The sequence below is a fragment of the Poecilia formosa genome, unplaced genomic scaffold (assembly GCF_000485575.1).
Source record: "Poecilia formosa unplaced genomic scaffold, Poecilia_formosa-5.1.2 Scaffold287, whole genome shotgun sequence".
Taxonomy (NCBI): Eukaryota; Metazoa; Chordata; class Actinopteri; order Cyprinodontiformes; family Poeciliidae; genus Poecilia; species Poecilia formosa.
The window spans coordinates 566,942-587,416 of record NW_006800226.1 but is presented as its reverse complement, the minus strand read 5'-3'; the positions used below and the strand labels follow the sequence as shown (position 1 = coordinate 587,416).

Below are 20,475 nucleotides of genomic sequence, written 5' to 3'. Positions count from 1 at the left end.
ATTTCGGATCAAATTAGGCATTCGTTGTCTTTAAAACTCAAATGCCTATTTGTAAACTTGAATTTGTTTTTGTAGTACTTGGGCGTTTTCATGGAGTGGCCATGTTTCTTACAGTCCCTGAACGCATCTGTAACAGACCAGTAACCTGGGCGGTTCTATGTTTGATAGAGCTGGGCGTGGGCTCTGTACTCCTCATCTCCTTTGCTCCGCTCTCACTGTGGAAGCACATTGTTCTACGCGGGCTCATCATACTGAAAACCAGTGATTCTTTTCCCTGCGTATTACCTACTGAAAAATAAATCAGCTACTAAATTGGCAAATAAAGGATATTGGTAACCCGAAGAGACGTTTGGACAGATCTCAGGAACATTTTGTTTTTCCATCTAACTGTGGCAACGGAATTGAAAGATTTCTTTCTTCCTCTGCGACTGACGAAACATCGCTTTTGTCGGTAATTAGACCCCTGCTCGTTGTGAGTATATACTTCACATTCCTGGGTTAGAAATGTGTTCAAAGGGGATTTTTTTCTTTCTCTGGTATGTGTCGTCTTTTTACACGCTTTCGGTGTTTTGCACACCGCATAAGATTGCGGTCCACAGTTAAAACGTGTTAGCTAGCTATCATAACATCTTTTTACTTGCCCACGGCAAGCCTAAACCTTTTCTACACAGCTCATAACTGATATTTTCTTTTATTTGTGCCTGAATAATTAGACGCCGGGTTGTGTCGAGTTTTGCTAAAACACACAAAATAGTTGTGGTGTTAGAACTTGGAAATTAAGTGATATGATGGTCACTGGGTGTCCCCTTTTATCCGACTCTGAAAGAGAAAGTGGAGGCTATTTACATCTAGAAAAAAAGTGAACGTTCTTTTTGTAAATGTTCAGTAATGTTGAGAGAATCCTTAGTATTTGCAGATATTGGCAACACAGACAAATAGGGTGACGCCCCATCTCACTCCGTAAGAATTGAACGTATCACTGCGGAAGTCAAAATGTTTCTACAAGGAATTTATAGAAACGGCATGCAACAATCCATTTTCCGAAAATGTGTTAGAACTAAAGTTGGACAGAAAATCGATCGATCAGTAATGTCTTTTCAGCTGTCCTAATAAGTATGGTTTTCAAATGCACTTGAACTAATTTATTTTCAAATCACACAAAGATAAGTGGGTAACATAAAAATGTAAACGTAGTGTTTTAAAAGATTTAATTTGGGATTAATCTATATTTTAATGCTTATTGTATCCTGTCAAAAGGTATGACTCAAAAATGGCTTAATAAAAAAAAGGTTTTTAGATGTTCTGAAACATTCAACTCCTTATGAATGAGCTACATAATAATTTGAATAAATGTCAACTAACTGACTTGAAACGGTGTCTTTATTCAGTCTGAAGGTCATATTGCATAATATAAAATGCAATTTCACCATTTAAAAACAGTGATAGAGTATTCTGAATATGGCAGATAAACACATTCAGTTTCTGGACCAGACATATGGGGACAGACTGTTGCCCTAGGAAAGCTTATTAGTCCGTGTAAGATGAAGTATAATTGTGTGGATAATCAATGCACAACTATTTAGGAGGGAAAATGATACAGGCTGACTTCTGTTACATTTGGAGTGATTTACTGTTGAGAGCAAACATGCAAATATTTTTTTTGAAGAGGGGAGAAAAGCTATTTTTATGTGAACTAGATTCTAAAACCTGGAAGCTGATGTGTACTCAACTGCTGATCTCTTACAGTTTTCTTGCTTTCAATATTACTTTGCCCAGCTTATGTAATCATGCACCAAATTTCTTAACTTTTAGTATAAAGATACTTGAATATATAAACTAACAATAAGGGTGTTTTTTTGTGGGTTTTTTTAATGTTTTTGTTGTTTTTTTCATTTGACTCGTCTCAAGGCAAATCAAACTTTGATATTCAGCAACAAGTCACTGCAGAAAATGTAGAAAATACAAACTAGGGACAGAATTGTACATCAGAAAAATAGCATCCCCACAACGAAACATGATGATGGCAGCATCCTGATCAATTTTCTTTCCTTTTATCTATTCTGCCTGGAAACAAAAAAAGAACAATTCAGTTCACATACTTCTTCAGATAAAGCAACACGGATATTTGAAATTACGATATTGATTGATTCAAAAATTGCGAGTGATTTGCGGGTGTTCTCTCACAAATCGGTTATAGAAAATTCTAAAAAAAAAAACAAAAAAAAACTACAACTCAAAACAACAAACACAAAGGTTTTTTTCAGGGACTTAGCCAGTAGTTGAATCTCTAATCAAGTGATTGGAGCAAAATTCACAATCTCTCCAGAAGTAAGATATCCAATACTATTAAAGCTACTTTTAGCTGCAACAATAAAAACGAAGCTGAAATGCGAAATGAAATGTATCCAATCACAGTAATTATGGTAGCATCAGCATGAACGCTATAGCCGTTGCAATGGACTGTTTGGGTGCATTGTTTGCTATGGTATTATATTTCAAGTGTTATGCATCCAAGCTCTGTAACCAAGTAATATATTTGGATAGCTGGACTGACTTTCTCTGCCTTTGACGCACATGACTAATATAGATTTTTTGCATCTGAGATGCTAAAGCTTTTGGTTGACAAAATACCCAAAGAGTGAGGAAGAGAAGATGTGGTTTACTCCAAACCATTGTCCTCATTGCCATATTCGGCAACAACAGCACAATTATGAGTTTTCCTAATATTGTACTGCCTTAATGTGAACATCAGGTAGTCATAGAGTCGTTTATATTGGGGTTGCTTCTAAATTTCTACAGTTTTCCAGTTTTCCTTGAAAGCCAAGGAAGGAGCCAGCTGGAAAAAGGCCAGAGATAAAGGTGTGAATATAATTTGCTGTCCTGTTCTGGGATCAGATGTGGCCTTGATATTACCAAACTGCGTTCCAAAAGAAGCGAGACTTTTCCCGAGTTATAGTTTTTTAACAAAAAAATAACCTTGTCAAACAATGTAAGCTTACTACCCTTTTCAAATAGCAGATTTGAAACTCTGGAGTTATTTTAAGCCCAGTCATACCACAGATTTTTATATATATATATTGTCTGCCTTCTACTGTAGATTAGTAATTCTGAAAAAGTGTAATTCTTCTGAAATATGACTGATAATTACTAGTGTAGGTTTCTGTTTCTCTAAAACGTCTGGGTTCAGGATTCACCAAGTCCTCCAGCTGCAAGAAGAAGAAGAAGGAAAAAAAGAAAACAACAACGTAACTTCAAAGTTTTGGGATGTTTGCGGTCTGATAAGCCTCGAACTGGCTGGGTTTTTTTTTTTGTGTCTGTGTGTGATATGGGGAGGGGGGGTCAGCTAGTCTTTTCATCTCTAGCCTGCCGCCTGTGTCGTCCCACCCAGCCCGACAAGCTGAAAGGATGACCCAGTAGGGAAAAGGTCACTTGGACTCGAGGGCCTTTCAAGAGCAGAGCGTTTTGGCCTGTGCACACTCACACATGTAGGTGTGATGTCGAATAAGAAAATGAAAATTATCTGCTCATCTCTTTAAATGAGCAGATCTGCCTCCTCGTTCTAGCGTGCTCCTTAAATTCACATCCTCGTGTGCTTTTGTTATGTTTTTCTCAGAAAGACAACTCGTCATTTCTTACTTGCCGGTCAGCACTTGTTTCAGTCCTGTTTAGGATGATGATGATGATGATGTCATTGGAAAACAGCGGGAGGGTGTGGCGGACTGTCGAGGTTTTTAGTCCGGCTCTCGGAGTCTCACTATCTGACTGATACTTCCCAGGAGAGGGTCTCCTTACCATCATTACGCCATTAAAAATCTATTATCTCTGCTGTGGTTCTGCTTGTATGGATTCTATAACCAATTAAGCACTTTAATGGAGGGAACGTATGTTTATAGAGGATATAACGGATTCAGTTGTCTTGCTTCTTGTGCAATTGAATAGATCGTGATGACGTTGAGGTTTGTGTAAACTAAAGTTTGTTTATTTATTTATTTATTTTCTTTCTGACCTAGCATACTGCTGGTGGTATCTACACATTTTCTCTTTTCCACGTTGACCCTTCTTGTGTGTGGTAGTTGTGCTCTTGACATGCAGTGAGAGCGGATCTCCCCTCCCACCGACCCGTTGCTTCTCCGCGCTTGCACCCTCCGTAAGCTGTCATGTAAGGTTATCCTCTTGGTCCAGGCGATGCTCTAGGGTTTCAAAACGAAATGTTAATTTCCCATGCTGGAGGTGGTGTGCTATAAATACCTTTGAACGCATAGATGCTGGGGTAGTGTTCCCTCATCGGATGGGGAGCGTCTCTGCAAAGGTTTTTGGGGACTTTGGAACAGAAATCGACGCCACTTGGCATGTTTGGTTGCTGCAGAGACGAAGTTACCCTTTCTCAGCACACTGTTACTGCTTCAGTATTGCACCCAAGCTGCACGGTTGTGTTAACTACATCATTTTATCTTTTCATAGTCATGTAGGGCTGTAACTAATGATTATTTTAGTTATTATATTTGATTAATTGGATAGAAAATTGGCACATTCTGTCAGATTTTTTTTTTTAATTTATTTAACCACTTAAGGCTTTTTTAAATATAATATTAGAAATACATTAATAGATGCACCAATTAATTCAATTTGGGTTTTTTTAAAATAAGACAATAAACATTTTGTTTAAAATGCAATAACAGCATTCCTTTAGGGTACACTTTATCGTTTGTAGCTAAATATGCATCTGCGTATTTAGCTACAAAAAACAAACACTACTCTACCTATACCTATAGAAAAGGCCAAATACAACTGCAAATGTTAATACTTTACACTTTGCATATCACATTGATTGCTTTATGAAGAAGGAAAAAAAAAAAAACACATGGAGATGTTGGACTGCAACTTTACCAATCTGTGTTCACATAAAAGACCGCAACTACTGTACTAATGAAGCTGAAATTAGCAAAGACAATGATGAAATTACAGGTTTGTAAATTTTACAATTTCCAGCATCTCTAACAAAGAGCTCAACTGCTTCCTCCGTCTGTGTGGTAGTAAAGTGGATGAGGTTTCTGCAAACACAGAGGACCGTGTTTTCATGCCTCCTTTCCATCTGCACGAAGACCAGCTCGGTTTAAGCCCCCAGTGACAACAAGTGGCTCCAGGAACCAGACAGCATCCATCAATGATTCATTTTGCTCTTCATCTCCATATGTATGTGTGGATTATTAATCAGATGCTCCCATGGCCTAGTTTGTGGGAAGATGGCATGAGTGTCTGCTTTGCTTCCTCTAGTCTCCCAGCAGCAGACGCAGGCAGGTTGAATTAGCATCCTAAGACTCTAGATTTTGATCATTTGTTGAGTTCTAGCTATGTCATGCCACAAACTAGTCTCGCTGTGTGAAATTTTAGCCTTCTCTTTGTACTAATTGTGTTGTGTTGGCTTTTTTTAAAAATAGAAAATAAAAATATTTTTAATTTTATATTCTATTATAAGCATGAACAAATAGAGGGGAAAAATGTAAGTTTTAATCCATGAGATGTAAAAACATATTTGGTCACAGTAGCGGTCTGTGTTTGTTAAACCAGATGCCCCCTCCCTATTGGTCAGATGTTTGGTGGATTGGGTTTGGTCATAACTGGACAAGGCCACAGGATTGCACATTTTTGAGCTTCGGAAATATTCCAACACTTGACATTTAGCATATATGTGAAGCTGCATCGCAACAAAATATAAATATATTTGATTCTCACACAATTCAGAGAGTACACATAGCTTATTAGTAATAAGATATGTGCCTAAGATACAGATTTAATTAAGAATTGGCTACTTTGTAGGGACGTTTTGGGTCTTGTTCACCCAGAAAACCGCCATCTAAACTCAAATTGTTGTTTTTCTGCGGGTATGTAAAAATGGACTTGCACAAATATGACCTTTATGGGAAATTGATGGGCTATTGCTGAAATTACAAATATCTGAGCAGAATGAACAAATATGTGTCTCAAGGAAAGGAGTGGAATATTTTGTAAAATAAATAAATAAATAAATTCAGGCTTAAATAACAGGAGTGCATCTGCCATGCAATGGACTTGAAGAGGGAAGAGTGTATTTAATAAAATGCTACCAAACCTAAGGAAACAAATGAAACTATGCCTAAATAAAAAAGGTAAAAAAAACAAAACATATATATACAATATCTTGTATTCTTGTAGACATCTCAATTTCCACTTCAATCATTTGATGGTGCAAGCTGAAGATTTGAAGCTGTCCTTTCTGTAGGGTTCTGTGTGCAAGCATTTTAGTGAAAAGTTTAGTGGAAGATAAAAGCATGGTATGAGAAGACGCATGAGCATAAACAAACACAGAGCTGAGAGCATTGTGAAGCCAAACTCATTCCAAACTTTGGGTGAGATTCACATAACTTAGGCTACGGCTTTAGTCTGTGCTTCAGCAGCTCTTATACACAGATGTATGTAGGACAGGAGTGACGACTTGGCCATCACAATATATCACTAATTTATTGTTATTGTAGTATCACTCTATACAGCGTGTGTGTTGTGAAGAAGTGTCTGAGGTAAAGTAAGTGTTAGCTAATTTTTTAAGTGCCGTGCATTCAGCCTCTCTGTGTCTGCAATATATTTGGTGACACTTGTTATTTAATGCAGCATGAAAATGTAAGTGGCCGAGTCATTAAGATGCTGCAACTCAGCTGTTTTACTGCCAAAACGGCAATATCGGCCAGGGAAAAAAACTTTTAAAATAAAATGTTGTTGAGATGGAAACATTTAATGTATTGTTTTGTTTTTGTTTTTTTCTCAGTAGCTGCATAGTACCATATGTTTGTTATGAACCCAAAGCGGGAACACATTAGTACTGTTTATTTATTTATTTACCACAACTCATATCATTTTCACACCACTCATCAAATTTATCACATTTGCTAATATTGGGCAGCCTTAGCCACAGTTGTCGCATTCATTATTTTTTTAGAATTTTATACTTCTTGTTTTTTATGTCGATTGTTTTTCAATTATTATTGACAATGCAGGATTCTGAGCTACGTTTTCCCTTTCTACTGAATTCTTTAATATCTTTAATTTTCATGCTACTTCTTGCACTTGTAACAATAAATTAATGTTTATTGAATAATTATTTTTGCCTAGTAGGGGAAAACATTAAAAATGTCTTTATATACAGTATTAGGAGTTTTGGACCTCACAAAGAAGTGGGGTTGTGTATATTTGCTCTGCCTTAATTACTTTTTTTTTTTTTGTTACTTACCCTGATCGACATACGTTTCAAAATGGTGTGTGGTCCAATTCAACAGATTGCAGTATTGCAAAACAAATCAAATTGCTCGAACCTAAAAGTGACGCAGTATAAAAATCCACAGTAGAGTTTTCCTTTGAATGACTGACTTCTTAATTTGTTTCAGGTTTTCAGATGTTAAAGTTGTCATAAAAATGTGATTATATCAAGCAGCCATGCCAAACTCTGGTGAGCTTGGTTTCCTCATCGTATGTTACCGAGTAATTCAGTTCTCCACACACACAAAAGTCCCAAACTGATTAATAGTAGTGCTTGTAAATAAGCTACTAACAGGACCTGAACCATTGAGCATGGTGGTTAGATAAAAATGACTGAAGTGGTCAGGTTATCCAATTAGATTAAGTCAAGTGTGGTTTGTTATAAACAGATTAAGCTGAAAAGACTAGAGATAATTGAAGTTGAATGTGTAATACAACTAACTATATATGTAAGTGTATTTATCAATTACCTTTTATGTTGCTAATAAGTGTGTGTGTATATATATATATATATATATATAATATATATTTTGGCTGGTATTTTTTTATTATTATTTTTAAAACCCAATAAATTGAAAACTGTTAAAAGACTTTACTGTATATTATTAAAGTGCAGGTGTCCAAATTTCAACCAGTTACGTGCAGACATGGACCAGCATGAGATTCCCATGGTGATCATACTGTAATTTCAGAACAGAAAAGCATCAGTTATACCTTATGTTGCTCAAATAAAACACATTAATTAAAGAAGTTTGAAACTGGTATTTTTTTTATATATATATACATAAAGTAGAAGAACAAAATACTCTAAGCACAGGAAAGGTTTAGTATTCCTATGAACAACAGTGCATAGCACATGTGGTGAAGGAGCAGCACTAAACAAGTAACATAATAGAAAAATGTTGCTTTTTTTATTGCTTTTTACTTATTTATTTAAACTTTGATATACCTTGATGACAAGATTGTACTTCGATACTTGCTCAGATCTTTGCGATCAACTCAGAATAAGCTACTTTAGTTGATTTTGCAGTCCACAATGAAGTTAGAAGGTTTCTAGGTGTTTTTACAAAAAGGAGCATTACGTGCCACGCGTTCCACCCAGGTTCGCATATTGGGGATGTTGCGCTGGAACATAAAGTGTATCATTGCGATTAAACGAGAGCAGTTAATGCCCGTTTTTAGTATGGAGCCCTGCTTTCCTGTCAATCATTAACATCATTCTGGTCGTTCTGTTGGCTAATATTAGTCTGCCCACACAGCACACTGACACAGTTTGTATGCAAATAACACAGCCTTTTTGCTCTGAGATTCTAATAATACAACACCACACCCAAAGATAACACCAAATGTGACAAGTTGCCAGTTGTTTTTCACTTTCCACTTGATTTGCCACATGAAGGCGGTTTTTGTAGTTATTCGCTTTCTTTTTGTTCCTCTGACATGTTGCTCCGTTTCAGAGAATTGCTGCTCTTCTTTCTGAAACTACACTCCGGGGACGACGTTTCGTGTATTTCTGCTCTTACAATAGAACTGAATTTTAGCTAAAATCATTGGTAAGCGAAGAGTTTGTCTAATGGACAGAACAGTGAATTTCAAATGGCAGAAGACTTTTCTTTGCCCACACAAGGTTCAGTGGCATATGTGACCCTTGCCTGTAATGATACCTTAATGCACTGGATACACACTGTAACAGGTGGTGTGGGTTAATGATTTTCTTTTTTAAACCTTTTACAAAACATTAGGCAAGGACACCTTATATGCATGTTAGTCCCAGCTAGTTTTTATTTTTATTTCTTTGAGTGTTTCATCAAAACAGCAAGAAATGAGAGAAACGTACACTTAGGATGAAGGATTAATGTGATATAGATGTTGATTTTATTTTTTTTTTTAAATGTGCATTAAAAAGTAGCATTTACAAATGTCGCACATTTAAAACTATGATTAAATATCAATCAGTCCAATTTGCCAAACAGGAAATCTGACACAAACACACAATTGATATAAATATAACTTGATTAATATCGATAACGTCTTGACGTCAATAGAAATCCCCGTTATTTTCCTAATTGATGTAATGAGAGGTGACATCATGATGGCATCACCTGGTCAATCGGGGACTGTCTGAAGCTGGTCGCACAGGCATTAGTCATGAACCTGTTTCTGACAAAATCCTCATCTGAGGTTATGCTCTTTTCCTTTTTTTTTTTATGGGCCCGTGAATAAGTTAGGGTTTTGTTTTTTTTGTTTTTTTTCCTTTATGGGTGGGGGTAGAGGTGTCATTCTCAGGTCATAGGTTTAGAAACCTTTTTGTAATTTTTTCATAAACTGAGTCACACTCTACTTCAGAACATTGTGTAAAACATCCATGTCTACTCTTTCCACTTGCCGACACCTGGAATTTTACAGGTGAGCAGTGCAGCAGTTTGTTGATGTCATTGGATCTGTGCGACTATCTCTTCTTTCTATTAGCTTTTGTTTTCTATATAGAGAAATATACCAATGGTATGATTTAAACTATATATAAAAACAAACTATAGGTTTGTTAATCAACATCTTTCGTACTTTATGCTATTCAACAAGAAGCAAGGAAATTCTTATACCCCTTAACTGTAAGTCAATGGATCCGTGAGAACGCCGTTGTCCTTATGACAGATAAGGGTTGTTTTTTTTTTAGCTCTTTTTATTTATTTATTTTTTAGATAAAACCAGATTTTTTCATGCATGTCAGTGTTTGAGTTTTAAATTCTCCCAGTTATTGGATAAGTATTTCACTGTTGATAATGTTGATTTGGTTATGAAGTCAGTCTTTGGCGCATAGTGACAGTTAGTCACAATTTTGTTTTTTCCTTTTTGCACTTCGTAGACTTACAACTTTATATAATTTATTAAACTAAAGAATTTAGATGTGGTCCTTTTATGTTTTTCGTATACGCCAGCCAATCGTAAATGCACCGTCTAGCAGAGGAACATACCCTCAACTTGATGTGCCACCACCTTTCCTGAAAGTTGTTTCAACGATCTTGTATCTATCTGAAAGTCACACATTTACTCCTCCAAACATTCTTCTTGTAATTGTGGTCAAATACCTCAACCCTTGACTTCTAAAGTTTTCTCCAGAAGGCATTTGGCTTCTCCTTGTGGAGAGGAGCAAATTTCAGTCAAGATGGGTGGCGTCCATTTTTGGAGCAGGTGCCTTTCTTGTCGGTTACCTCTGAGTCCGTGGGTATGTTAAACTTACGCCACTGCTAAAGGAACAATGGTGTTGAGGCCTTTTCTGGTTCTTCATGTCAAAGCAGACTTTGGAAATGATACAGTGGGCTAACTCTTAGCCTCTGGAATGTCCACTGACCTCAAGTCTTCAGAAATGTCTGAACTATGCTTGAAAGCCAGGTATGTGCCAGAAAACCAATTAATCAAATAAACTTTACCTTTTCTGATGAAAAAAATAAATAGTGGTCGAAGATCAAGAACATATTTTGTCTGAAGAATATTGGTTGTTGCAAAACTCTCCAGCTAGGTATAGAACATTTATTCAAATATTAGTGACGGGTATATGCTTATTTAAGAGAATGTATTATTTCAACGATGCGTGAATTTAAAGGGAAAAACAAATTTAAACCATACTCCCCATTAAAATCTCCTAATTTTTATTCCTGCTGATGTTGACTGTGGAGAAAATTTAAGGTAAAAACAAGGAAAGATTCTGTTTCATTGAATTTGTGTCTTACTGGATCCCCTGTATGTGTCTGTGGCCTCCGTCTATCAAGGTCAAAAGACAGATTTTAGTAATCTGAAGCCTGAGTGATGAGGATCCATCGTCTGCCAGTGTCATTGTGTTCTTCCTTCTTTTCTCCTTCCTTCGCTGCTCCCACTCTCATGCTCTCTCTTTACTGTGGTCAAGGATGGGAACACTGAGTACCGTCGGCACATTTTTCACATTCCCCTTTTTTGAGAGGTTCAACTTCAACCCCCTCCCACTCCCCCCACTGAAAACCTACTCAAACACATGTAAAACGCTACTTTTTCTCGCCAACGGCCAGTAAGGCCGCCATCGGATGTTTTTTCTGTACCTCATGTCATGAATGACCTAATGACTCGAAAACTTTTCACGGCTTGGTTCTTAATTTAAACATTGTTGTTTTTTGTTTTTTTTAACTTTTAGTCTTTTCCTAGCATGCTCGTTTTTAACGCCCTCTTTCCTCTCTCCGTCAGCGTCGCGTTGTGGACGGCAGCGGCAAACATGACGGAGTATAAGCTGGTGGTGGTGGGAGCTGGAGGCGTGGGCAAGAGTGCGCTCACCATCCAGCTCATCCAGAACCACTTTGTGGATGAATATGACCCTACCATAGAGGTATGACTGCACTGCACGTTCTGTTATTCCTGTGGATATGTCACCCAGAGCTTGAAGTGGCACAGAGTAGATCGTAATGCTAAAAAGAAATAATAATGATAATTATTCCCTCTTGAACTGTTGTATTTTGGTATTTGTTCTGGGTTTTTTCAATGGTGGATGATTTATCTCTAGTTTTAGAATCTATCTTTATACTATGGAAAGATTGGGCATAGAGGCTCGAATCAGATTTTCACAGTATGGTAGCCTAATATTCCATATTATCAAAATAATTAAACAGAAAAACGTCTAATGTATCAATTTCATGTAATTGCCTTTATTCGTGGGCAAATTACAGCAGCAAGCTGCATTAATCTTTGGTTCTTCCTGAGTGAGAAAGCTCAGGTCGCTCAGGATCTTCGTCTGGCGTGTCATTAAATGCACTCTAAGCTGTGGAAATGCTTTGACATGACATTTTAGCGGCTTGGATGGCAGAAGCACAGAGCATACTGTGAACCTCGCTGACATGAAGGCTTGATCTGAGCCACGTTTCTCTCACTAAATGCACCGGATCTCCTGTCGATTCTCCAAACTGGTCAGACTTTGAGGAAGTTTGCGCGACCCTTACATTTTACATCATCGTGGATCTAACATGGAGGGAGAGGTTGCAATGCTTGTATCAAGAAGGCAGCCAGGGAGAATATTTTCCTCCTCTCTTTTCTCTCTTTTTCTGTCAGTCTCCCCTCTCTCCCTCACTTTCTCACCACGCCTGCCTCTGGCCAGACAATGTCCTTTTTGTGTATTTGCATTCCTGGCCCCTGTGCTCGAACAAACAAAGGGAGAGCATTCCATGTTTTTTTGTGTGTGACTGCATGTTGGAAGGCTAAACATTGGCTCCGATAACGCTGCTCCTCTGATCCCCTCATTTTTCATGTGATCTGAAAATCTGCCAAGATTTAATGGGAAGTTGAGATGGATGACCAAAATCCAGCCACGTCCATCTTTCTGCTGGACATCCTTCCTCACAACTCGGTGACCCAACAGCAAGACAATGTCAGCTGGGATATGTAGCAGCCTGCATCAGATCCCCCTTGAACTATTTGTTTGTAATTCACATATTTAGGCAATGTTTCTATGTATTGTCATTTAATTTTCCTCCACTTGTGATACAGTTTATTATTTATTTAAAAAAAAAATCTCTTTAATATGGACTTCTTGTGGGGGAAAATGATAACATTCACGAAGGTCTTGGAAGCTAACAGGTTGGTCAGGTGCATGCTGTATAAATCTCCCTCATCAGCTGATTTGGTGAATCAGCCAAACATGATTCCTTAGGGTTCATTTTCAGCAACAGCTAGAAGCCCTTGAAGGCAAAGAGGATCAGAAAACATTCTGTTTGATGTTGTAGCACAGCTGACAGAATCTAAAGGTTTACTCTGTTTTTTTTTTTTTTTGCAAAAGCTAAAACACACCGGAATATTACAGCCTACGTAGCGGATTGGTGACACTGCCAGGCGCAGTTTATGTAACTCCATGGCCTTTGTTTGGCTGGAAAAAGAGGTACCGAGTGACCGTTGTGAAATTGTAGATCCGCTGAGGCTTGTAGCCCTTTCATACAAACACTTTCATTTTGAGTTGACTTAAGTTGCCAAAGTCATCAAATGTCTGAATAGCTTGCTAGCCTTTCACTGCCACACTTATCTATAAAAAAAAAAAAAAAAAATCTCACAAAATTCTGAGTTTAGTCATTTCTCAGGAGTGAAAAGAAAAAGGATTTCATGGCCTAAGCTGATGAGTAAACTTCACCAACACCGGATAGAGGCTTTTAGTAAAACATGGAACGCCTTACTCGAGGTTCGACTGATTACTTTTTAAACTTGGCCTGGGTCTGCGGTGACCCAGTTCCAGCATCCGTCTCTCGGGTTGGATGAGTCCAATGTCAACACAACAGGTGATTAATCGCTCTGGGGAAACTCCCAATGCTGGCTGGCGGTTCTGTTCCTTCCAGCATAGACACTGGATGTTTGGATAGTCACAATGATGGGTTACAACAGAACTGGTTTGCCAACAGAGGGAATAAACAGAAACCTGTAATCTAACAACAATTTCAATCTAACTTCACGCAGGTTAATTACTAAGCCTGTGTACAATGTGGACAAACAACATTTGGCAGGGCCGTACTAAAGGAACAGGCGATCAGCTAATTTCCTGGTTTTGTGGTGGTGGAACTTTTCTTTTATTAACAAAATGAAATTAATCTTTATAAATCTGTTTGTTCAGTGTCTTCAAAGATTAACCTTCACATTTTGTTTTTGCACTGTGATAACAACACTCGAGCGTCCTCATGTTTTGAACATCCCAGTCTGCCGCCTGACTTATTAAATTTGACTAAATCTATAACTGTGGTCAGAAAAAGGACTTTTTCTGTTTAAATGCGCACATTCCATCCGTGTCTTCTTAGTCATTGCAGCAGTTCAGCATTTTAAGTACGGTATGTGTTGCAGAAAGCTATAAGTACCAGTGTGACGGTTCTGCTTTTGATGTTGCAGTTCCCGAACTACAAAGACTCTCTAAATGTTCAACTGTTCAGTTTCTGCAACAACTCAGAGATGATTCCCCTCACCGTCCTCCTCAGGACTGTTGGAGTACTATGCTTTTTTTTTTGTTGTTGTTGTTTTTGGTGCATGAATTGAAACATTTGAGTGTCTCCTTTTTTCTGAAGGACTCCTACCGGAAGCAAGTGGTGATCGACGGGGAGACATGCTTGCTGGACATCCTGGACACTGCAGGTCAGGAGGAGTACAGCGCCATGAGGGATCAGTATATGAGAACAGGAGAGGGCTTCCTCTGCGTCTTTGCAATCAACAACACCAAGTCTTTTGAGGACATTCACCAGTACAGGTTTGTTGAAGACATCCGTATACACACATTGTTAGTATGTCTGACACACAAGAACATTGTTTAGTCTGCTTCTTAGCCTTTTTGTACGTGTCCACACGTATATATGAATATGTTGCGAGGGCTCCTGTGGGGTCTGGATTCAGAGGGCTTTGTGTCAATGTGTGAGTGTGCCAGCTCTCTGCAGTAGTAGGGTGATGTCATGCTGTAGCGTTTAACACAAGCTAAAGAAAGCTTAGCCCCCAACTGGAGGCTTACAGTGTGATGCCAATGAAATTGATCCTGACTCAATTAGAGGAGCAGGCAGAGGTAACGCTCCCAAGGACAGGGAAAGGAGAAAGCCAGCGGGAAGTGGGGGAGAGTTTCTGCTAGAGATGACAGGGCTCTTTATCTTCGCCAAATGTTGTCTTTCTCATCGCATTAGGCTGTGATTTCAGAGCTTTTAACACAGCTCAGTTGAAAGCAGAATGCGTAGAATCGGCGCTAGAACAGATTTAGGAAGAGTTTGAGCTTTCGAGCTATTAAAATAGCCCTCGTCTGTTTTTTTTTTTTTTTTTTTTATAGGCGACGGTCGAGTTTTTCACTCGAGTCCTACTGGTAGCTCATGACGGTGCATTAAAATAGCAGTGCTGACTGTCTGCTGGAGAGGATCATATATGTGGGGTTATAGTGTTGCATTAGGATGAAAATTGACTGAGCTGACAGTGGCAGAAGCTTCCTGCTGTACATGAGTTGATCTGATGTGACCCACTGCTCTCACTCAGTCGCCCCCCTCGCCCCCCTCCGCCCCCAGGCTGCACAACGTTTGGCACTTGCTGCTGTAGTGATGAGGTAATGCTGTTTGCCGCCTGCCTGTTGTCTATCCCTCCACCTCCCCCCTCCTCTGTTTCTCCCCACCGTCCTCCTTCAGCAGTGCAGCACAGCCCAGCGTAGACCTTGCCACGGCTCTACCTCTGGGTCCTAAAGTTCCCTGGGTGATGGGTTGCTTCTCCTGTGGAGGTGCCGGGCTGTGCTTGTTTACGGAGTCAGGAGGATTCCACAGACGTAGTGGACATGTTATTGTGGATTACTGCCTACTACAAAGGACTGCGCAATATGTCACAAGTGTATCACTGGCATGTATTGTGTGCAATGTGAACATCACCACAGACTGTTTTGAATGTAATAATTGGTGGCATTTTGTATTCAAAGTTTTAGGATTTTGTGCTTTGCATATCAACAATGCTTTCGTTTTCGCTATAACAGATGCAACACAATGCAGGGTACAGAAAATATGTTTGTTTGTTTTTTGTTGTTGTATTTTTTCACAGCTGATATTGTAATCACATGATTTGCCAGTATTGTCCAGCCCCAATTAATCCTTAGCTTCATCAATCCTTAGATCACCTGTTGGGAGAAACAGTTTTATTTTTTATTTTTTGTTTTATGTAAAATGTAATCTCAAATTCTGCAATCTTTCAATTCACAGAGAACAGATCAAGCGCGTGAAAGACTCTGATGATGTACCCATGGTGCTTGTGGGAAACAAATGTGACCTCCCAGCACGCACAGTGGACACAAGGCAAGCCCAGGAGCTTGCTCGCTCCTACGGGATCCCTTACATTGAGACCTCGGCTAAGACACGACAGGTAGGTGTTCAGAATCTGTTTTTCTATTTTTCTGTTTCTGTTTTTGATGATTCGCATTTTTTTTCCCCCCCATCTCCGCAAACCTTCAAGTCATATTTTGTATTATGTATTAATTGGGCAAATATCCATTTGCATTATGCGTTGAAATCGGATCCATTACAGCCGGCAGCACTCTAAATTTGGTCTCAGCATTTTACTTTTCACATATTCAAGCACACAAAGCGGTGCACGGCCTGTGGTGTGATGTAATTTTTGTAGCCGAGAACATTTTTATTATGCTTCAGGCGGTGAGTCATGGCTAGCTTACCTTGGCCTAGAGTAGAGCTACATCATTTATAAAGCCTTCTTAGGAACAGTTGCAGCAAAGCTCCCACTGTCTGTGACTCACTGTCACACATTATTTTGTAGGCACTTATACACTCGCATTCAGGCTGGAACCTGTTGATTCTTTGTCACTCGCATTTTCAACCCAAAGATTTAGCATGTAGATCACGGTTTTGCCATAAAGCGGTGAATGGGGTTGCCATGGTAGTTTTATCAGCTGATGTGCACACCTGCTGCTAGTTATAAAAGATACATATGTGGTCCTTTGGTTTTTCTCGTGGTAAGAGCCTCCATTTCTTCTGTAACCCTGTTTGTGTGTGCTTGGCAGGGAGTGGAGGATGCCTTCTACACACTGGTGAGGGAAATAAGACAGCACAAGCTGAGGAAGCTGAACCCACCTGATGAGAGCGGCCAGGACTGTATGAGTTGCAGATGTGTGGTATCGTGATGCAGGTAAAACATTATGAACTCAGTAACTGTCCCTCCATTGGTCCGGTAAAAGGTTTGCATACACCATGGGTATGAATGGGTATGGAAACTGTGTGTGTGTGTTTTTTTTTTTTTTTAACAATTCATATTAAAGTATCCATCCATTCATCTTGTGCATAGTTGTGGGGATTAGTGTCTATCTCCAGCAGTCGGCGAGCAAGAGCCAGAGTGCACCCTGGGTAATTAGCCCAATACTCAAACTCCATATAATCAAGGATTCAGCAAATAATTGTTGCATTACATTAATTCTCTAATAATACAACAAACAATGTTTTTTTAGGACAGAGCTTGACTTCTCTAGTTTGTCTGGGATTTTCCCTCTATTCCACATGTGGTCAAAATTACGCACACCCAATTTGGTTCAGTGTCCCTCCACAAGTTTCTAAATATGGAATCCAGCACGATAGGGTATATTGCTTTTCAAGACTGAAAATCAAAAAAAAAAAAAAATTTCAATTGCATCATTTAAATTCCAAAATGACCATAACTTTCATACCCATGTTGCGTGTGTATAAACCGTTCAGCGGTCCTGCATGTGACTGAATACAGAATTCTGTTCGTTTTTTTCCCCGAAATGATACCATTTCAGTGCCGTCTTCTGTTGTTTTGTGTTTCAGCTCTCCATTCACATGTTGAGGAGAAATGCTGCGGCATAAAGTCGAGAAGTGATGGATTAAACAACCTAAAGATGACACATGGACTTTAACTAAGGGATGATGACTGAAGTGAAAGCTCATAAAGGAAACCAACACGGCTGACTGAACCATAGACTCTTATGAAAAAGAGGATTTTTTTTGGACTGTTGCCCGAGTGGCTAGCTGAACTGGATTGGTCCCATCTCCTAATTTCTTACCCCTTTTTTTGTTTTGTTTTGTTTTGGTCTGCATCGACCTGTGAGCAACACCACTAACGACTTGGAACAAGCTGTGTTGCTCCACGTTTCTCTTGCTAACTTATTGTTTTCAGTCTCGACACTGGTTGTGAAGAGGGGGTGTTTCCTACTCCCTCCCTCTTGCCTTGAAACCTAATCCCCCTCTCCCTACAGAGCCTCTGGAAGTACTGACTGACTTTCATTTGGGAAAACAACTGGAAAGAACTTTTACTTTTTCTTGTCACACTGCATAAATAATCAGCCTCCATGCACTCACTCTACCTGTGCTGGGTTTCCTTGGGCGGCTCCTGTTACTGGACTGTTCTACTGGGGGAAAAAAAGAGAAAAAAGAGAAAAAACGTATTTTTTTCTTACTAATTAGTGTAAACTGTAAAGGAAAAGTGTGGATTTTTGTTGTGATTGGTAGATTTGAAAGCCACTGGAACAGTGCTTATTTCACACGCCACCTGCTGTGGTATTTTTATTGACTTCTCTTTGAAATGGTAGAAGGTTCTTTTGGGATAGACGTGTTGAAGGGAGATTACTAAAATGGGCTCATTTCAAGGATGCAGCTGCATTCACTAATTACAAATGTCTCATTGTGAAATGTCTTTGCAAAATAATAATTGTGACGGCTAGCGTACGTACGTTCTGGTGCAATAGAACTCCACCCTCCAAACTTCAAGTGTTGGAAATACACCTCCTTAGACTTCTTCTCCATTTCAGTTTGGTTTCACAAGGAAAGTTGCGGCGCGTGCAAAACGTCAACATTTCATTTCTGTAACTAGTGTTTACAGCGCTTACTCGTGAATGATTCCTCTTCTCAGACTGCAAGATTTGCTTGTTTAAATCATAAAGGCTCAGGAACCAAGGTCCAGGAAGGGCTCATCTAACTTGTCCTGGCAGCCAAAGTAAGGTGTGTCAGAAGTTGGTGTTGCAGACTGTTGTAGCGCACAAGTCCTGCCTCAGAGTCCGTCAGTTTTATTTTTATTTTTTTTTTTTTTTTTTGCCCCACACACACACACACACACACACACACACACACACACCGTTCTATCCTCAAGTTCCTCTTTCTCTGCCACCTACAGCTCTTTTAAGGGGGCGACAGCAAGTCAGGTGCTTATTTTATGAAACCATATTTACTGTACATGTGGGACTAATGTATGAAACAGATGATTGATGGTGGTTTACAGGAGTGTGTTGCTTGTACTTTTTTTTTAATGCTTCTAGGCTTGCGCTCTCCATAACTAATTCGTTTGCTGCCTAAATGAGACTTATGTGTTTATTTTTGCCTTATCTTTTATCTAGTTTTTACCTCATGCTTAGCAGCAAGCTCTACCAGAGGTGATGTTTGCTATTTTCTTTGTTGATTGATCTGAAAATATATGATTGTGTTAAACAAAATCATACAAAAACAAAAAACACTACAGGTTATTATTATGTTTTTGCTCTTCTGTAATAGCATCTTTCTGGATTGGATATTTACTTGTTAAAATACATGACATGCATGTCAAGTGAGAAATGAACTGGTATAAAACCTGTTGCCAAAATGGAACTAGTTTAAAAAAAAAATTACATTCTATGAAAATCTACCGGATTGATTTATCAGATGTGGAAATGTCTTTAGCAGGTTTTGAAATTTGCTTCACTTGTGGATCTTGGGCATATTTTCAGGTTTCAGTGAATGATTTCAATTTTTACTTGGCTGCATTTTATATTACGTCTGGTCTTAGCTGATTGTTGTACAGTCAAAAACCAGAAATATTGACCAGTCTGGTTATCACGTGGATTCTGGTGGCCAGTTTGTTTTTAATTACTTGTTCGTTTCTCCTCCAGAGAAAAGACACAAACTGTGAATGTGCTTGGGTCTTTTAGATTTCGTTCGAAAGACACTTTGTGTTAAGATTATGGAGATGATGTAGGGGATTATCATTGACCCCACCTTTAACTGGGGGGGAGGGGTGAAAAAACTGGAGTTTGTAACATGGAGTTACAGTTGTGGTGGTAAGACCTCTCCCCCCTTTATTTTTATTTTTTATTTTTACAACAGTTCACCCATAGTATAATCATAGTCTCACAAATCTATGCACACAACCTCCCCACAACCCTCCATCACATTAGAAAAAGCAGCAGCATGTTGTTGCAAAACTCGGCCACCAAATCACCTACATCATACGGACTTGTTTAAAACTTTGGGAAGCATGACAAAGACTGTATGGACCATTGAGATGGGGCAGGTGATGGTTTGCACAAATGTAACGAGTTCAAAGGCTCGTTTCTCCCTTTGCAAACCGTGGAATAGAGGCGTGAAAGAATTTTGTGAAAATGTCAGCTGTGTAGCTATTTAAAATGTATTTACTCTTTAAAAAAAAATGTGGCAAATGTATTGCAGGACAAGAATAAAGATGTCAAGATGAATCTTTCCCACTTTTAATTTTCTTTTTTTCTGCTGCCACCTACGGGCCGATGCGTGTATTGCGTGAAATGAATAAATTAAAGGCTGTGGACTGTATTCATCCCACCAAACTATAGAGCAAGATAAATGGCTGATATAGATATAGATCTGTTTGCTGGTCATAGCATTGTGAAAAGGTGATGTAAAGAACACTGCAAAGTCATTCAATAGATTTGAATATTATTGAAAGGTT

The 20,475-nt window shown here is 38.8% G+C and overlaps 1 protein-coding gene across 1 annotated transcript; it reads left to right on the top strand.

Annotated features, from left to right (window-relative positions):
* Positions 1–165: 165 nt before the first annotated feature.
* Positions 166–20,249, top strand: hrasb (HRas proto-oncogene, GTPase b). Its single transcript, XM_007571774.2, has 6 exons — positions 166–472; positions 11,500–11,638; positions 14,340–14,518; positions 15,984–16,143; positions 16,796–16,920; positions 17,574–20,249. Exons 2-5 carry the CDS (start codon positions 11,528–11,530, stop codon positions 16,913–16,915), a joined length of 570 nt encoding a protein of 189 aa, XP_007571836.1. The 5' UTR covers positions 166–472; positions 11,500–11,527; the 3' UTR covers positions 16,916–16,920; positions 17,574–20,249.
* Positions 20,250–20,475: the final 226 nt, after the last annotated feature.

Bases quoted from the DNA above. Each gene is read 5' to 3' on its own strand.
- hrasb (XM_007571774.2), top strand. From the start codon at position 11,528: ATGACGGAGTATAAGCTGGTGGTGGTGGGAGCTGGAGGCGTGGGCAAG. The intron at 11,639-14,339 runs GTATGACTGCAC...TTTTTTCTGAAG, and splicing joins AATATGACCCTACCATAGAG to GACTCCTACCGGAAGCAAGT. The intron at 16,144-16,795 runs GTAGGTGTTCAG...TGTGCTTGGCAG, and splicing joins CCTCGGCTAAGACACGACAG to GGAGTGGAGGATGCCTTCTA.